Here is a 20,326-nt window from a genome sequence, read left to right on the forward strand (position 1 = left end):
TGGTACCTTGGCATAAAGCCAGGTTTCTTGTTTTTTTATTTTTATTTTTATTTTGACTTCATTCTTGTCATTCTATAATATACAACATTACGGGTATAGTAAATTAATGTACCTTCGCACATGCGGTACAGATTAATACAAAAATTGCCAAACGATTGTTTCCTACACTTCCTTTATTACATACATCCACCTGTTGTTCTGCAAGTGCTGTTTGAAACATCACCGATGCTTTATTCATACACTGCCTTCTGTAGTTGACTGCCCATTGTCATTGCTTTCATCATGTGATGGAGATGGCCAAGTCTTCCAAATACTTTCACTTTCAGTACTTTGTTCTGCACAACAGGTGCTTCTGTTGTTCGTGTTACCCATTTCTCCAATGTCAGAGCGAGTTTCTGTAACGTTAGCTATCTGTAGCCATCAATTCCATGCCAGCCGCTGACGAGGAACCCAGTTTGAAATGTGGTTGAAGCAGCTCATCGAGTACAGAAAAGTGGGACAGAAAGAACAAATTCAAGACTATATGTAAATATACTTCTCAACATGCTTGAATCTACCTTATATAAACGCATATTAAAGTCCTGCTTGCAGACGGTGCACGAGTTTAGGAGAAGGAAGGGACGACTTACTCCGTATGCAAGCAGGACTAATAAATGCCCTGATGATTTTTGTTTTATGTCGCATGGTTCTTTAACTCTCAAGAACACAACTGCAGCAGCTAGCTACAAATCGGTGCCCATTCCAGTCTTTACTACCTTAGAATAGGACATATGGATTTCAGAACATTTCACACCTGTGTTGCTTCATGGATGTTTATGTCATTGTCGTCATCTTTCTCTAGATATGAGAATAAAGCATACATCAAATGCTTCGTGTTTCCACTTAGGTGAATTCACATTGAATAAGTACAGTCTGACTTTGCGAAGAAATGAGCTGTTGTTATAAAAGTTTGCTGCTTATCCAACACGTGCAGGTGTTTCATTAAACACATGCCACCATACCTGCGACAGCACTGTTGACCTGGATGACTCGGAGATCTGCCTCAGTAATAAAGTCTAGTGCAATCTGCTCTTTGAGGTGAATTTTTGGATAACATCGTTATTATATTAGTGTCTGTATTGGAAGTGAAATAAACCCACAAATTAAAATGTGAAAAAAAGGTTCAAGAATAACAGACAATACAAAAAAGGAACAAAGCCGAAATGATTCTTACTCGGACCCATCATCTAGTTCTGTAGCTATCATTTATTATGAAGTAAATTCTTTGTGTATAAACAAAACGTAAATGTCATGGCAACGCAAGTTATAGATAACTTATAACATTTTACAAATGTTGGTGATAGCCTTGCCTTGGTTTTTATGAATATAATCACTCTGTAATCAAGAGAGTGTAAACACTGAATGAAATTAAATGAATGGCCATTGAAGGAAAAATGTAGTTGCCGATACCATGTTATAATGCAATAGCAATGTATATATACAGTTTATCACAGTCATAAATTATTGGGATGACAACATCCGGGATAAATGCTCACAGTCTGTCAATTTGTACATCTTTCACTGTCAAACTCCCAATTACATACTAGTCGTGCTTGTGTCTTGTCAATGCGTGATAGGTAAATACATGTTAGCCCATCACAATGAATATGCGACATAGCCGCGGGTGGCGCTGTTCAACACCTTGATTGTCTGTTTGTCGTCAACATGGTCAAAGCTGCAGCAGACGACTGCGACATTCTTTGTATCAACTGTCATGATACAACTCCGAGAAAAACTCTTGATATAGATTTCAAACTTTTGAGTGATATCAACATACACCACTGCACATAGGACGAAGTAGAACACAAAATAGAACTGCTTCAAAGTCAGTGCATGTACTGTACTCCGTGGAAAGTCTGAGCAAGGTGAGTTTACGATTTTTTTTTTATTCTGTCGTCTGCAACTTGTGCAAGTGCTGCATGCAACTTCTGCTTCAACGTTTATGGTTTATTGACAATAACAAGGCGTAAACAAATAAATTGTGTGATTCCGATTACATTCAATTATAAAATAGGTGGGGGTAGGTAGATTTTTTATTTTATTTTATTTTTATTTTTCATGTGTGAGCGAGTGTCTAGTTCAGGTTTTCCATTGTTTTCCAAATGGTCTCTGTGTTGTTTATTTCTTCCTATCACGTATCACTATCAGATTAGTCCTGCTTGCAGACGCTGAGACGGTGGTGCACGGGTGAGGGACAATTCAGAATTGGGTCCCAGAATACTCCGTATGCAAGCAGCACTAGTATCTGATGAACAGCCATTATAGATGGGAAGAACAGTGTTATTTTGTCTTTTTAAGTCGATGTCAGTTTCCGCATCCACTATTTCTTGCGAGACTTCACGATTTTCGCGATATTATTATTATTTTTCTTCTCGAATACTTAAAAAAAAAGTTTAGGGTCTGCGTGAAAAAAATAGGTGGGGTCTGGTAACAGGAACCAAACAACTTATTTTATTTGGCCTATTATGAGTGCTAAACTGAAACATAAAGTGAAATTCTTCTCAGAAAATGAAAATAACACTGATACAGACATATTAAAACAGAAATATAGTTGATTTGTTGGTACAGTTTTATCCTATCTTTTGTGGTATTAAAACAAACCTTTAAGTTTCAATTTTTCTGTATCCATAACTTAAATTATATTTATACCTCCTGAATCTGAAAGCAAACCGAACTACACCAGAGAAAAACAACACATTAAAAAACAAACAAAATACTCACATAGTTATACAATTCAATTTGTAACACAGAATGAGAGGAATAATCAATGGTACCGTAAATGTGAACAGACTTCAGCACAGATCCGAACAGTGCACCCTTTCTACAGCGCCGGACATTCCACTGTATGTATATTCCGATCCGAACTGAAGTTGCGAGTGTATGCTGATGATTTTTTGTCAATTGTAAATAAAAATGATAATAATCATTCTAAAATTACGTCATTTTGAAAGGGGAAGTACTTTGTGGTTCATTTATGGAGTTTTGATTTCATACGATCAAATTATTGGTGGTGAAATCGCCACGTCAAAATTGCTAATCAGCGGTTGTTGCAGCATCCATCACCACTATATGTACCACTACCAGTCGGGGTCAAAGTTCTTGATGCACAAAATATTGTTTTAGTGTGTGTGAACTTTACCCCCCCCCCCAGACAAACGACCCTCAGACAAATCCCCCCCCCCCCCCCCCCCCCCCCAGACAAATCCCCCCCCTCTCAGTTTATGGGCTCCTTTATGTATTCTTTAAGGTATTTTGCAGCAGTTTCATTTCCTGGTTGTAATCTTAAAACTTCTTGAAACATACTCCGCGCAATTTCACAAATCTTAAGCCTCATAGCTGCAAATCCTACAAGCATCAGGGTATCTGATGCAATACATCTATCGCTGTCACTGTCACTTGTAGTCTCATCACCTACTTCGCCTAACATCATTCGCAATTTCTGGACAATACCTTTCATTTCTTCTAGGTGTCCGTGACTCCTCCTTTGGTCATTTTCACCATGTTCTGACTTTCCTTCTAATTCTACCATAGCAATGAAGTGTGCCAAAGCTAATGAAGATACTTTGATATTCCCATTTGTCTTGATAAATTCTTGTAGTTCTGTAAATCCTGACAGTAGTGGCTCTGATTTTCCAAAGTAGGATGTCACAGAGTGGTAATCTGCTGACTCCAATGCCATTTTAAGATAATGGTTGAACTTGAACACATTTCTCTTCTTCACAAAGAGGAGGAAATCCACAATAACCGAGACATCTACCTGTTGTTCTGCAAGTGCCGTTTGAAACATCACCGATGCTTTATTCATACACTGCCTTCTATAGTTTACATTACTCATTGTCATTGCTTTCATGTGATGGAGATGGCCAAGTCTTCCAAATACTTTAACTTTCAGTGCTTTATTCTGCACAACAGGTGCTTCTGTCGACCGTGTTACCCATTTCTCCAACGTTATAATGGTTTCCTGTAAGTTATCTGTAGCCATCAATTCCATGCCAGCCGCTGACAAGACACCCAGGTTGAAATGTGGTTGAAGCAGCTCATCGAGTACAGAAAGAACAAATTCAAGACTAGATGATAGTATGCTTCTTATTGTGTAAAATACTAGGAACTGGAAAGCGTTGGTGATGTCTGATGGAACAGTTTCCAATATTTCTTCAATGTCATTCTTCAACTCTTTAATCTTGACATTGTCTGCTAAGGCAGATGTTTCAATCTGGCTTATAAATGCCCTGATGCTTTTAATACCACATGTTTCTTTTGTAACTTTCTGGAACACAACTGCAGCAGCAACAAATCGGAACGTGTCCATTCCAGCACTGAATACCTTAGAATGGGACATGGATTTAAGAACATTTGAAACCTGTGTTGCCTCATGGATGTTTATGTCATCTTTCTCTAGATATGAGAATAAAGCATACACCAGATGCTTCATGGCTCCACTTAGGTTCACACCATCCAGAAAGCTGCATAATGTTTCCATCATTTCAATATGTTGTGCACTTGAATAAAGACGAAGTACAGTTGCTATAGCAACCTCCATTTCGTTAGCTGTGAGATTTAAAAGAATTGATATTTCTCTGAGACGTGACAAGAGAAAGTCATAGTCTTCATTACTTTCACACTGTCCACTCGTTAAAACCATCTTTTTTAAGGTTAGCATGAACATGTCGTTCCCACATCTTTCTTGTATTAGCCAATCACTTAATGCAAGACAACAAGTGCTAGTAGCCCCTGCATCTAACTTCACACCAATATATATTCAGCACGTCAGCAATAGCAGAACAGGTAGACAGAGCATCATCTGGGCCTTGAATGCATTGTTTTAGAAGCATTCTGGATATCACTGAAAGCTGTGGAAAGTGTATTTCACAGACAGTTGTGAAAAGAATGATCAATTTGATGTAATCAATGCCATACACCTCAAACGACAGCTTGAACAAACCTTGGGCAGACTGGATCATCTGAACCACACCTTGTAGAGTGTCATGCTCGTCCACTTTGTCAATATTCGTGATCAGAATTGGTACATACTTGGCAAATATCCACATGATGTGATGACACGGCACATAGTGTGACAGGACAAACTCCAGGATTATGTACAGGAAATTACTCTGAAGTTTGTGAAAATGGAAAGAATCTTTCTCACCATCGATGACATGACCAGCTGCAATGCTGCTCACTGAAAATGGAAACTGCTTGGCTGTCTTGATGGTAGAGCAAATTTGGAAGAAATCTGACATGAGATTTTGAACAGACAACATGACTCGATCGATGTCCTTTCTGGGTATGTGGCTAATCATGTTGTTGGATGGAATGAAGTAGTTGGGAACTGTATGCTGCCTGATATGGTCAAGAACAAACATTATGAACTCCTCAACATCACTTTCTAAGTGACTAACTGAAAACATTTGAGCACGCTTTCTTTCACAGTGCCAAAGAAATATTGTCTTTAAATGGTATGATGAAAGTGCGGAATCTTTGAGGACTGTTTGCTTCAGGATCAATTTTGTTGTGATGTACACCATTTTGATTTCAATTGGTATATCTCTGAGAAGAAGTCCTTCTTGTCGTGAGAATGAGTATCGCCATTCATTCTGATCATCCTGGTTCAAAGCATGGGCTTTTTTAACAATGTAGCAAGGAATCTGGAGGCATTCAGAAATGAGGTCTGTCCCTGGCCATTCAGAAGGTCTGTCACGTGATTTCCAGGCATCTGCTTCAATTGGCCACAAGTCACCTTCGATTGCAATAGCGTTATCGAACTCAAACTCATGAGCAAGTAAGTATTCTGGTTTCGCACTTCTTATAACAGGACCACAATTGAGAGTTTGTGTCACTTCTTGTAATTCTTCCGATTGTCTTCCTTGAACAAGTTTAACATATCCAGGATAGGAGCCATTGGTAACTTGAACTGTAGTGACATTATTAGATTCCTGGCCAGTTTGTGCTGTTGTGCTTTTTTCACCTTCCATTTTAGAAGTCTCAGTTTCAAATGGCTGCGTCTTTTCATGATCAGATTGAGCTTCTGAATTCAGATCAGAATTTGCTGGTGATTTCTTTGTAACATCCTGATGCACCTCTAGCTGTATTGTGGATTCACCAAGTGCATCTGGATTGTTATTTGTGGATGAAAGGCTCTTGTTTCCACTAGCCTCAGATCCCTGCTGAGAAAACTTGATGTTTTCTAGGACATTCATAATATCAGTATCCGCATACTCATCAGGGACAGCACACCCTATTCCTTCATATGTGCTACCAGTAGTGTAACTAACACATGGTTGCCCAACAACAGTAGTTTTCCAGGAACTTCCAGTTACCATCATCTTACTCTCGGAAGATCGGTATGTCATAGCACAACCATTGAACAAATTTAACATGAGCAAATGAGTCCAGTGTTTGTTTGACTTTGGAAAGAAGCCACTCTGTAAAGTCTTCTGTTGACAGACTCCTAACACATGCAGGTGTTTCATTGCATATGACATCATACCTGCTATAGCACTGTTGACCTGAATGAGAGCTGCCTCAGTAATATTGTCTGGTGCAATTTGCGCTTTGAGGTGAGTTTTGGATAACATCGTTATTTAGTGTCTGTATTGGGAGTGAAAGAGAACACAAATCAAGATGTGGCAAATGGTAAATAACAGACAAAACAAAATATGAACAAATGAATGCATTGTTGCTCTATCATCTAGTTCTGTGTCTAGTATTTAATATATTCTTTGTGTATAAACAAAGTGTAAATGTCATGGCAAATCAAGCTATAGACAAACTATTAAAGCTAGACATATATCTAAAACTTTTTGTTGACAATTATTTGATTACAAAAGTGGGTACTAGCAGTGCCTTAGTTATGTGAATATAATCACCCTGTTATCAAGATAGTGTAAACACTGAATGAGATTGAACTACAGCCATTTGAGGAAAATTGCTATCAGAGTGTAATCACACCAAGGTTCATTAATAGTTTTTAAATATCAATATGTTGCAAATATGGGTTTAATTTGTGTCTACCTTAGATGCAGATACCATGATGTTGTAATACAATCACAGTGTATACAGTCATATTGTACATATTGGGATCTGACAAACATCCGAGATAAATGCTCACAACACTATAGTCTCAGACTGTTAATTTGTACATCTTTCACTGTCAAACTTGAAGGTGGCATTATGATGTAAATATAATTTGTATATCACAATAATGTTTAAAAAAAATGAATTGCCCAATTGCATACAAGTGTCTGTCAGTGCGTGTTAATGTTGACATGACTTTTGTCAGCATGACTTGGTCAAGCTATGTTTTCACTCTAGAGTACTTTGACGATGTGTGAGAGATCTGACCCCCAAAGAGGATTGAGGCCACATATAGTATCTAGACTATAAATTCTAAAAACTTGTAAATGAATCTTGTCAACAACACCACTTTTAGATTAAGCTAACTTTAGTAGACTCAAATGACTTTAAATGAATAAAATCTCATAAATGACAGACCTGATATTAACTTCCTGGTTTGATCAGAAAATACCCTCTGCTCTAAAGTTCAAAGCAGGAAACTCACCTGTGATGGCGCTATTTAAAGGTTACTCATTACAAGTGGCCCAGTGGGTAAAATCTGCCAGGGTTCAAAAAATATAATATGAATAGTATCGATTTCTGGGAAATTATGCCATTTTTACCCCTTTTTGTTTCTGGGGTTTCATTACCTTTGAATAGCAGAAACACATCACAGTACACATGCCGGTATATTTTGAAACACGGACAAAGTGACACATCTATACATGTAAAGGAAATTTATTGATCTTCAATAATTACTCATGTACAGACAAGACTTTAAATCAAAGAACCATGATTAATTCCAGGTTCTTAAATTCATATATCAGTTGAGCCATATTCAATGATTAAAAAGTGATTTTGTTTTTGGACAAAATTTTTCTATAGCAATACCAGACAACTGTTTTAAACACCTGAATTTGAAAGATCAAATAGCCATTGCTTAAATTCTTACCAGTAGATAGACTGAAAGATTCATAGTCAGTTTATGCTTATGTAACCATAAGTAGAGTAGCTTGTGGTTACTTTAGAAGTGGAAGCAATGATAGATCTTTCAATGTAACATGTTTACTTGACACACATAGTATAAACAGATAAGTATATAATAACAACAGAGGTAGTTTTTATATTGAACTACTCATTTGTGTGACTTCATTAGAATCTCAGACCACTGTATATAGTGGTCTGAGTTAGAATGGCAGTACATATGAGACTGTAAGATATGTCGTGCCGTTCCACCCTCACCGGCCTCTTCTCATCGATGTGTGATGGCATTCCGTCATGGCGTACCTTACAGACTAAGTAGTACATACATGATGTCATGTACTTTATTAATTTGTAGATGCTTGATTCATTTGCATATGTTTGGTTTAATTAGCATGCACTTGAAGTTATTTCCACAAACTCCAGGTGTCATTTGCAAACAACATACGTCGTAAAGTGACAGGCCTCTTTATGACACCATCCAAAATGTACCCTCCAATTAACGTACATCTAAAATATACCTGCTTCATATTTTGTTACTTCAGCAGATACATATGCTTGGGCTTGCAAGAATATATCATATATTGACTCATTTGTATATATATACTCATTTGCATATAATGTCATTTCCATATACTTTACATAATTTGCATTTACTGGGGTAATTTGCATATGCTTAGTGTCATTTACACATACTTAATGTCATTTGCATATACTCTATCAATAATCATTTGCTCTGATTTGCATATACACTGTTATTTGCATACGATTTAGGTGCTATTTCACAAAGAAAGTTACCAGAAAATTAACGACTAGGTAAATACAATAGAAAAAAGTTTAAAATCTGTCTTAAAAAGCCAGGCTGAATATAAAGTATGCTACTGGTATGTATAAAATGAGTAGAGATTATAGAAGACGAATACATTTAGAAGTGCTTTCTATAAGTTAAAAATTTAAACAAACTTTAAGATTGTATTATGAATGTCATGCTTTGTGAACAAATGACTTATACAAAATTTAACTAAGGTATAGAATAGTAACTATGGCAACTCTGTATGTTGTCATTCAATTTTGGATGCAGACAATTAAATCATGTATTCAATATTGCTTTCACGATGACAGAATGCATAATTTTGGATTAAGCCTACTAAGTTTTATAGTAAAGCGTCTTTCAGTCAGGGAACTATTACCATGTTCATATTACAAATGTGACTGTGTCAACTCAAAGGCTACACAAGTCATAAAACTGATAAGTTGGTGTTTGGGTAGCAGTCACATTGTATTTTGTACCTGCGTCATAATTGATGTAAATCACAGTACCTTTCAACTTAAGTCATTCAATATTACATCATTAATATCTCCATTTGTTTCAATCAGTAATTGACACAAATGTGCTCACATGGAAAAAGATGTGTTGATATAAAACTTAGGTTGGTCCTAAACTTCCCACTTGTACCTGGCCAACCTTAACCCACCTCTGGACCGATTTACACTGTTCTCACTTGTTGTAAAGTCTGAGGTTAAAATTTGTGTGGCCTCTGAGTCAACATAACTTGTTCAATGTGAACTTGCCAATTGATATTACAAGACACATTATGTGGTGTGAAAGTCATAAATAGATTTTCAGACCCTATGACCTTTCTAAACTTGATACAATAGACTTTCATGGATGAGATCTTGACATTAAAGATCTTTCAATAAAAAATAAATCTTAAAATTCATGACTGAGTTTTCAGGCATCCAAGTGTTTTTAGTTTCTTGTAATACATAATATTTAGATATCGGTTAAAAATGTTGTAAGAACGGTGTAAATGAAATTAGAATAAAAATATAGTTTACTCAAACATCGCCAAAGCCTAAGTCTACAAGAGAGAGTGGCAAGATAGTTCTATATACATTGTACAGTTTGATAAGATGATTTATTTAAGGTATGTAAATTGTTGTAATGATTGAATGTTTAAATGGGAATACCACTCCAGGAAACAGTTGTATTTTCATAAGATTTTGGTTCTGTAGAGTCGTTTCATTATTACATAAAATTTCATGTGATTGCCAAGAAACTCCAAATGGAAACTCTATTTCACCTCTACTGTTCTTACTTGACTCCTAAGTGCTTATTACCTTAGATAGTAATGAACAATGTGCCCTGTAATGATAGCCAAATTTTGTTGTTGTGAGTGACAATGATAAAAACTGGCTTTTTAGCTCCGCTGTCAGCGAAAGCTGAAAGCGTAGCTTTAGGTATAGGTGGGTATTGAGGTATAGAGAGTAGAGTGAATCATAGGTGTCCGTCAAACTTTTATATTTTTACTATCTACTCCATAAGTGACAGTCGGAATTCTTCGATATTTGGTGTGCATGTTCCCTGGGGGGAGGCTATTCAGATTTGTTCATGCCAAGTTGATCTGTGCCATTTTCAATTTTTTATGATTTTTTTTCATAAAATGTCATTTTCATCAACTCCTTGAAAACCTCTTATTAGATTGCTTTGATATCTGGCGTGTTGATGCGCAGGGGGTAGCTTACTCAGATTTGTTAATTTCAAGTCAGCACATCCTCATTTTTATTTTTTATGATTTTTTTTTTGTAATTTGAAAAAAAAATGAATATGTTAATGAGCATAATGACCGACGCCATATTGGAAATCAGTCGACGAGACTTTAAGTAAACTGCCACTTTTCAAAAGACACTATTGACGTCAAACAAGCAATGTAATATGTGCTATAGTCATAATTCTACGCATTGGGCGCCCAAATGACAAGCGTTTGTTCGAAACAGGGTTGTAAACTTCAAATCCAATTCTGCACCCTTCTACATTATCAGCCAATCCGCAACATCCTCATTTGCATACTCTATCCTGATTCGACCAGAAGCTGAAGGTGACCTCATTCGACCGAGCGATTTTCCACAGCAAGTATCTTGAGTATCAACACAGGACGTTCTTAGTACTCACTAAAATCACACTTCAGACCCACTATAAAAGTGTGATGTTTTCAGATAACATGTAACTTGTGGTTAATTCTATATTGTCGTGCAATTTGGAATGACAGTGAACCAGAATTCAGACAACTTGCGTAAGGAAGGGCATGCCAGGCATGCGGTTGAAGTTTAAATATGGCCGACAGTTCACATGTAAAGTTAAACGACATGAACGTGTCTTGCCTTTCCAAAATGCAAATATTTGGCAAGTAAAAATAATTAAAATAATTACAACTTTAATTTGGCTTCAGACTTTGCATTATGTTTTGCGTATCTTTCCCCGTTTTACATGTAAATCCGAAAAGGTTCTCTCATGTCATCAGTGTCAGTGATCATACCGCGCGGGGTAGTCCTCGGGTGCACGAGTCTGTATTACTGACTTGACTCTAAACACCGGAGGGGGAGGGACAATTGTCAGAATCGAGTCCCGAATTCCTCCGTATGCAAGCAGGACTACGTGCGGGGCTGCTTTGAGTACGAGCGAAGTGAGGCATGTTGAGGTATTTTGTTGAGAATTATAAATATTGCGAAATGTCAAGTACAAGGTTTAAATACAATGGAATGATGAAAAAAATGGCAGAGTCTGCTGACAGGCGCCGGTCACAAAAAACACTGTGAATTAAAATATCAGACGATGTATTAATCGCCGACAATCCACCCGTATGCACGAGGGACTAACCCGGAAGCAAGTCGTTGTCAGCCATACGTTACAGTGGTAACATCGTCCGAGAAATCGCTGCGTTCAGAGTGTCACTGTCATTATTCACAGAATTGTTGTTTTCGAGTGAAAACCCGTCTTGAATTGTATAACTCTAACAAATGAAGACATGTCAAGTTATATTTTGAAAGTTGTATCGCTAGTTTGAGACGATTTTCTCACGTACTATAGTACTATCGAGGCTTACTTGGAAGTAGTAGGACCTTCCAGTTCATCGGGAAGTTTAGCCAGTCCGATAATTCTTTCTGGTTTAGTTTACAACACTTTTGATCACGCAGATTTTGTTGTTGTGATGAAAAGAAATTAAAAAAAGATCATTTCAACCATTTCGTTGTGTTTTCTTTGTGAAAGGTAACCGAACATGAACGAGTGTTACCACTGTAACGTATGGCTGAGAATGACTCTCTTCCGGGTAGTTGAGATTGTCGCCGTACGGAAACTAAGATGGCGATTAATACATTTCTTCCCTATATATATCTACCACAACTAGAACAAGTTGAATGTTGTTGACTTTGTAAATTTGTTAGAAAATTGAAATTCAAATTGCCTCAAAATTATTTTAGATCCCTAGTTTATTTCATTCTTCATTAAAATTTTCCAGGGTTACAGCTGTAAGACACTGGAATTACTTATAGCCAACCTCAAAATCCTCTTTTTTTCTTTTTCTTGTGTGCATTTCCCAGTCATTTTTTTCTGAGATTTTGTGCAATTTTTCATAACAGTAGATTTTTGTTATAAAATGGTGACTATGGTATAAAAGTACAATACATTACCAACTTCTGTGTAAAATGTGTTTTATAGTGAGACATCATATGAAACCACTAACCACTTTATTGCATCGCTAAAACAAAACTGCATAGTGACTCGAAGAGCTGAAGACCTGAACCACTTCTACATGTCACCAAAATAAAAAATTAAATTAAAAAAAAAACGGCGGAGCTATTCTGACCGATAGGTCGCTTGTCTTGTGAGTTGCCACATAGTAAGAGATAGGAGAACACCAAATTTTGGTGCGTCACTCGAATTGTGTGTATCAGTAGAAATTGTGTGCATCGGGGACGTGTCAAATTGGATTAGAGGGCACACTGGTAATGAACATCTGATAAATATGTATTTCTGTTAAAGTCCCATGAGAGGGGTGTTATCACTGAAAGAACAATTGCTGAAAAAGAGTTTCAATATGGTGTTTCTCGGCAATCTTGCAAAATTTATATGATATGAAATAACGATTCAGAAATGATTTTCCAGAACCAAATGTTTATGAAAATACAATGAAGTTTATTTCCTGGAGTGGCGTTCCCCTTTAACACATGCATGCATGATGTTAAATGCTGTATGGATGAATATTTATCTCGGCTTCTCGTTCCTCTAGACATGGTGAAGGATATCTTCAGATTCAAAGCCACGGATAGTTTCTGGACTAGCTATGTGCATTGCTATGGCTACTAATTTACATACGTATGACACTAACAACTAAACACTATCATTCTATTTCCTGGCATGGTGTTCCCCCTTATGCTAGATTATGCCCTTAGGACCAATTGGCCTGGAAGTCAAAGCTCTTAAAATCCTTTCAAACCAATGAAAACTTGTTCCTGCATGGTCCTTTTGAAAAATTAAAGGAAATTTGGGCTTTATCATCTTGTTTTCAAAAACATCAGAAATCTTTAAAGTTTCATTTCTGATGTATTCTGTGGCCATGTTAGATTCTAAGATGGCTTCATTTTGATGTATTTTGATATCTTTTTTCAAAAATTTGTATGATCAGACCTGATTTTTGACTTGATTTTAACTGAAAATAGCCAAAGTAATAGAACAAGTGTAAGATTTCTATATTCAAGTACTTAGTAACTTTAAGAGAGAGTTTTCAGTATATATTTAGAAAGTAAATTCATAGTGCAGGTTGAACTGAAATTTATTTTTTTCTCATTATTCCTAAGTTTATTCCAACTGTTGCTATTTTCACAATTGTATAATCATACTATCATGTTATTGTTACTATAAACTGTTATCATGTATTTATATTTATTGAGGCTAATAAGTTTGTTATGGACATCCATTATTTTATCACTTTTAACATACATCTTTCTGCTGAGATATTAGTTTCTGTAAGGTGGTTGTATTCCAACAGTATGTTCTGCAGTCATGGCAGTCAGTATTGCAATGTTGCAATGCTGTACGGTGTAAATAGTCCATACAGGCCCATTAGAGTCTTCCTGCAATGTGACAGTAATATGTGTATTTAAGGTCTGTTAGAGTCACTGTTACTGCAATGTCATGGTAAACAGTCAGGTTAGTATTACTGCAATGTCACTGTTACATGAACAGTGAATGCAGGCGTTACTGCAGTATCAGTGTTTACATGATCCGTAAAGAGTGCATATACAGGCCTTTCACTGCAATGGCACTGTATCAATAAACAGTGCATGCCTGATCTGCAATGTAACTGTATTCTGTAAACAGTGCATGCATACAGGCCTGTTACTACAATATCACTGTATCTGCAAACAGTTACACACAGGCCTGATCTGCAATATTAACTGAGATCTGTAACCAGTATGTGTGGCCTGATCTACAATTATATATGTGTTAATACTAGTACATACAATGATACATGGCTGTTACTGCAATGTCACTGTATCTCTAAACAGTGACCTAGCTGTTACAGTGTTAGTGTTACTGTTACTGCAATGTCACTATATCTGTAAACAGTGCAGGCCTGTTACTGCAGTGTAACTTTATCTGTAAGCAGCTGGTACATATAGGCCTGTTAGTACAAGGTCACGATGTAAACAGTGTAGTGACATGACCTATGTAAACTACAATGTCATTGTTTTCATGATCAATGTCAATTGATGCTTACAAGACAAACACTTTGATACAATGGTTTCCCTTGTCAGCCACAATCAGTTTTCTAGGAACATCATCCGTGACCACGATACCGGAAGGGTACGAGAGTCTATCGCTATGGCAGTCAACACGACAGGTGAATTCACCAGAACCACTAATCTTGAGGATTCTGTGTTCATCGCATACATAGATGTATCCATCCTCATCCACTGCGACACCTCTTGGGTTGTGGAACAGCTGGTCTTTGCCAATATCTCTAATCTTACGAAGATAACGAAAGTTGGCGTCAAAGACTTTGATGCCTTGATAATCAAGGACTGTTTTATCGGTAACGTATAGAGTTCCTTCATTGTTGAAGCAACAGGTGGTTGGTTTCCCTCTGCAACTGATGGAGGCAATATAGCTGCCATTTTGTCTATATATCCTGATGTATGAGCTATTATATGCTCTATCAGTGACATAAACAGCACTATCCAAAGGGCTGATGGCGATTCCTTTTGGTTTCTTTAGCTCATGCTGGCCAAAACATCGGATAGGGTTGCCATCCTCATCGCTTACGACAACCTGTTTGTTGCTGATGTCAAGACTGAAGTATGTGTTGTCATCGGATACAGCAACATCACACGGAATGAACGGTTTGTGGAAGTGAGTGAATTGGAACGTCTTCTTACATTTACCATCCCAGTCGATCACTTGTATTCTTTTGTTACCCCTGTCAGCCGACACAATGTTTCCATCCTTGTTTATCGCTATGCCCCAGGGATCATTAAAGTCACCTTGTGATGTACCGTACTTGCCGAGTCTCTTCACAAGTCCCTTTACGACTGGAAAATTGAATGGCGATCCCTTGATTGACTCTCCACCTAACCTTATTGCTAGTTTACACTTGCCTTCAGTTTCTCCACAAACTGTCAGTCGATAGGTACCATCTCTGTTGTCTGTGATAGCAATCCTTTCCCATGGTTTATCTGGTGTTTGTAACTTTGCTGTCATCTCTTTGTGTGTCATCGCAAGTTTTCCTTTAGAGTTTTTAGTGGAGATTAGTATAGTTGCTGATCCTCCTTTAAAGAGCTGAGTTGGAATATTTTCTACTGTGACAGTAAAATCAGATACAGACACATCTGATTCCAACACTCCCAGAATGCCATGTTCAGAGAATTCATCCTTAGGTTGAAAGGTCAAAAGGTCCTCATTGCTCTGTGGGGCTATTTCCATGGCGATGAGCTCTTCGATGCATTTAATAGTTGCCTGTTGTGTTGACAGAAGTTTACCAGTGTTGCCCTGACAAACCAGTGTTTCTAAGTAGCTGTATGTGCTTGTAATGTTTGTACGCAATTTCTCAAGTCTCTGGATGTGATCTTTTAAGATTTTTTCTTTCTGCGTGTAGTTACTGTTAAGTTGCTCCGTCAGCTTTTGTTCTTCTGTTCGAACTTTTCTGACAATGTCGTCTGATTTTAAAGTTACTTTACTTTCTTCAGTTTTTAATTTCTCTGTCAACTCTGACTGGATGACTACCACTGAAGTGATTGTGTCTTCTACCTCTTGTTCCTTAACCTGTAGCTCCTTGATCTTGCCTTTTAGGATGGTGGCATAGTTTTCTGGTCCACTGCGCTGCAGGTCATCTATCAAACTCAACCTATAATGGAGAAAGGAATATACTAATAGAATTAATAGTTTTGTTATGAAACTAGACTCTAGTCATCCAACTACAGACTGATGACAGTTTGTAAAGGCAGGTCTTCCGGAATGTAGCAGATTTGTTAAATAGTATGTGTTAATTAGGACCCTAAGCGATGTTTAGGCTAAGCTGCTTTAGGACAAATAACATTCCTGTTAAGATATATTGTATAATTGACATAATGTTCCACAGGAACAATGTTGAAAAGTTTCAGAACTTTAGGAGTGTCCGAGAGCGTAGTGTTATCTGCAGTATATAAAAGGATAGTAACTCAGTCTGTGCTGCCTTGATGCATAATACATTGATAATGTTTATAAACCAAGTTCAATGATGTTGTTTTGTTTTGTTTGGCATGGATTATCATTTTTTGTGACAAACAGAAGTGAATGTGGCTTTTCGGCAGACATTCATTTGATCCCTGAGGTGGTGCTTCATTTGCATTTTGGTATCAGTTGATATTCATTTACATATCTGGTGTTAGTTGGTGCTTCATTTGCATATATGGTGTAAGTTGGTGCTTCATTTACATATATGGTGTAAGTTGGTGCTTCATTTGCATATATGGTGTAAGTTGGTGCTTCATTTGCATATATGGTGTAAGTTGGTGCTTCATTTACATATATGATGTTAGTTGTTGCTTCATTTGCATATATGGTGTATGTTGGTGCTTCATTTGCATATCTGGTGTAAGTTGGTGCTTCATTTGCATATCTGGTGTTAGTTGGTGCTTCATTTGCATATATGGTGTAAATTGGTGCTTCATTTGCATATATGGTGTAAGTTGGCACTTCATTTGCATATATGGTGTAAGTTGGTGCTTCATTTGCATATCTGGTGTCCTTTCTCTTTTAAGAAGTTTCACTAGCTTTTGTGTATCTTATAAAATGTCCTTCAAACTCTTAAACATGTAAGTGTGAAAAAAAGACACTAGACATGCAGGTGAAGTGCTCTGGACAAATTCACTTCCCATTTTTACAGAAGCCTGTTTTTGTAAAAAGACAAAACAATTTATCTATGTTTTAAAAAATCTGTAATGTATTTATGTCAGCTCCTTTCACAAAAATCAAGACTTGTAAAATTCTAACTTTTAATGTATGGTCAAGTGTTCTTATTGTTTGCTGATAAACAGTGACCAATTTGTGGTCAAGTTGATTTTATACTGCTCAATACATCATAATAACCCTGTCCCCACACAAATTCTGATCCTGTTTCGATTCGGATCGAATTCAGTTCTCCTGTCCCCATATGCCCTTAAATCGGTTGTAAACCGGTTTAGTTGAACCGGTTCGAAACTACCTCAGGGGGGTGGTTTCGATTCGGTTCCATCCATTGGGAGCCAAAATGCTCTGGGGTAACACATACAAAATTCCTCTCACTCAGTAACTGCAATTGAACCAATTAATCACTTTTGTGGAATATGTCCTGTAAATAACTTTCCATGTTTGCATATACCATGAGTATCATTATAGTAAACACTTCTGGCAGCAAAACTAATCATTTGTGTTTACACATGAACAGGATTTCAGAACTGCTTTACAACTACAAATAAAAAGACTAGTTAACTTGAGATTTATTGATTTACTGTCAAGTGATTAATACAGTTTGGTGAAAGCTTTTTAACAATCTAACTTGATTGCTCTAACTGCAGGTTTACAAAAATTTCAAATCACATATTGACTTCTAACATTTTATTTTTTGATTGTGAACTTCCCTTTTATAGTAATCCTTGATTTTAGCAGACCATGTATGAAGTGACCTTGATGAAGATACAGCATAACATATGGTGACTCAAATTGTGTACAATCTTTGGTTGCTAAGGTGTGATTGTTGTTATTCAAGGTTCAAAGTACGACAACCACAGACACTTGTGGGCTGAGATTATAGCCTTTATAGCTTTTCCTCTGTCAGGTTAGTTAGTTGTATGCTCACCCAAAATTTCAGACAAGTGTGCAGTGTCATTATATACTATTGGAAAGTTGTGTAATAAATTTGGCAAAATTGTATAAATGTATATTTTTCTAAATACACCAGACAGATTGTAATATTAACAAAATGCACACATAGTTGTTTGTAGTTTTGTTCCTATACAGTGTCGTTACGATTTACGAGAGACCATGTTGGCATCCAGACTAAGTTGTTTGTGGATTATGGAGATAATATGCTACTGAGCAATCTTGGTTCCAAAATTTAGCATCTTTAATTAATATCACAGTTAGACATCAAGACACAAGCCTTATAAGCTGAAATATCCACTATTCATTTTAGTTATTCAGAAATGTACTCAAATGGAAATCTCTTCTGTAGGGACATTGATTGTGTTTGTTGTACCTGCTTGAATAGTCTAGTCCCTATACGGAATCATTATGATTTACACCTCCGTGGTTTGGAGACCATTGGCATGATCCAGACTAACAGCTAGAATGACTCACAAAGGCTATATACAACTCCCCATATACCACTTCAATGTAGTAAACAGCATTGAGCTTTTAATCTGTCTGCTGTCAATGATCCTCATCAGAATGACATTCCATAGTTACAGTAGAATGTTTAACTTGACAAAAGTTCTTTTTATGATAGTCATCCTATAGTTACCACTGTGACAGTCTCTGGTTATAAGAGTCAATACAATGGATGTCTTAGTACAAAAACATTATACATAATTAGCTATTTTTAACATATTCATAACTGACTTAAATACTATATAATGTTTGTCTGTTTTATGTGTTTCTTTTGGCCATATCTTATGTATAATTTATACGCAATTTTATAATAAATAATGAAATTTATGGCAAATAAAATATACTATCATGACTCTATGCACTTTGTGACTCATAGCTCATTGTCCTCAAAGTTGTGGTTATTGTTTAACATTTAATGAATGATCTTAAATAGGAATAATAATGCAATTGTTTTGTGCATGTAGTACATTTATGGATTACTCTTAAGCTTACAAGTGACTGCATGAATCCTACATTGCTATGCATACTCTGCTTGATGCTAGTCAGCTTGCAGGTGGAATAATTTAGTCAGGACTCGATTTTGACAATGCACCTTTCCTTCTCTGTCCTGCGAAATCCAGGTGGTTAGGGACGATGTCAGAATCGAGTTCTGTACTCCTTCTGCAAGGGACTTAGTCTAATTTGATGTATGCTATACATTCCACATCAATGACCTTTGCTCTCATCTACTTCTACTATACAGTTATCAGCATATCTTTCTCATTGTATACATAATTTGGTTGTTACCTTGAAGCACTGGTACTTGCTTCAAATCCCTCAGTTTGGCTTGTACTTTTGATCAGTTCCTCTCCTCTCCTGTTCAGCAACTCCATCAAATTTGTGATAAAGAAGTTAGTTTTCAGTTGAGAGACTCCACCCTTGGGTACTGACAATGGTTTCCGACATGTCGGGCATCGTAGTGTTTTTTTCCCAACCAACGGCAGAAGACATATTTCACAAAAAGTATGAAGACAGGGAAGAGTTTTAGGTTCTCTGAACTGATTAAAACAGATATTACATGTCAAGAAATCTGCTCCTATCTCGTTGACTAGCTTGGTGGATATTTCAGCAGCCATATTGAGGGTTCTGGTGGTGGTGTTGTTAAATAATAAATTCCATGACCTGGCTTTCGAATATTAATTCAGGGGTCACCAATGATGTCAGTGTTGGAGGTTGCTACTAATATTTAACCAATGAGTTGATTATTAACTACAGGCAAATATTTGGAATATTCAAACTGAAATTTGGTTTACATGTAAAATTTATAGTATGTGAACTGTCAAAGTTGAGCCAGTTTTGACACCCAAAAGATTTGCCTATCTGTCACAACATGCTGTTTTTTCTGGTGAATGCAAGCTAAGTAGCATTTAAAAAAGTCTCTGATCTAGCCTGAATATCACAAACTGAATCTTGAATTCCTAATTTTGAAACAGTTTTCAGTCTAGAAGACCCATTACTGTAGCCTTAGCCCAGTAGCCTAGAATCCTGGTGAATGGGATATTTTGATTTCCCCACATTGGAGAAATAACG

At 36.8% G+C, this 20,326-nt stretch overlaps 1 protein-coding gene across 1 annotated transcript; it reads right to left on the reverse strand.

Annotated features, from left to right (window-relative positions):
• Nucleotides 1–14,629: 14,629 nt before the first annotated feature.
• LOC144450443 (tripartite motif-containing protein 2-like) lies at nt 14,630–19,872 on the reverse strand. The gene is made up of 2 exons (XM_078141044.1): nt 19,544–19,872; nt 14,630–16,250 (listed from the first exon to the last, which is right to left on the reverse strand). Exons 1-2 carry the CDS (start codon nt 19,870–19,872, stop codon nt 14,630–14,632), a joined length of 1,950 nt encoding a protein of 649 aa, XP_077997170.1.
• Nucleotides 19,873–20,326: the final 454 nt, after the last annotated feature.

This window comes from Glandiceps talaboti, chromosome 20, assembly GCF_964340395.1.
Source record: "Glandiceps talaboti chromosome 20, keGlaTala1.1, whole genome shotgun sequence".
NCBI lineage: Eukaryota > Metazoa > Hemichordata > Enteropneusta > Spengelidae > Glandiceps > Glandiceps talaboti.

Coding starts and splice junctions, on each gene's coding strand:
- LOC144450443 (XM_078141044.1), bottom strand. CDS start 19,872: ATGGCTGCTGAAATATCCACCAAGCTAGTCAACGAGATAGGAGCAGAT. Junction 16,251..19,543: donor GCAAGTACCAGTGCTTCAAG/GTAACAACCAAA, acceptor TTATAGGTTGAG/TTTGATAGATGACCTGCAGC.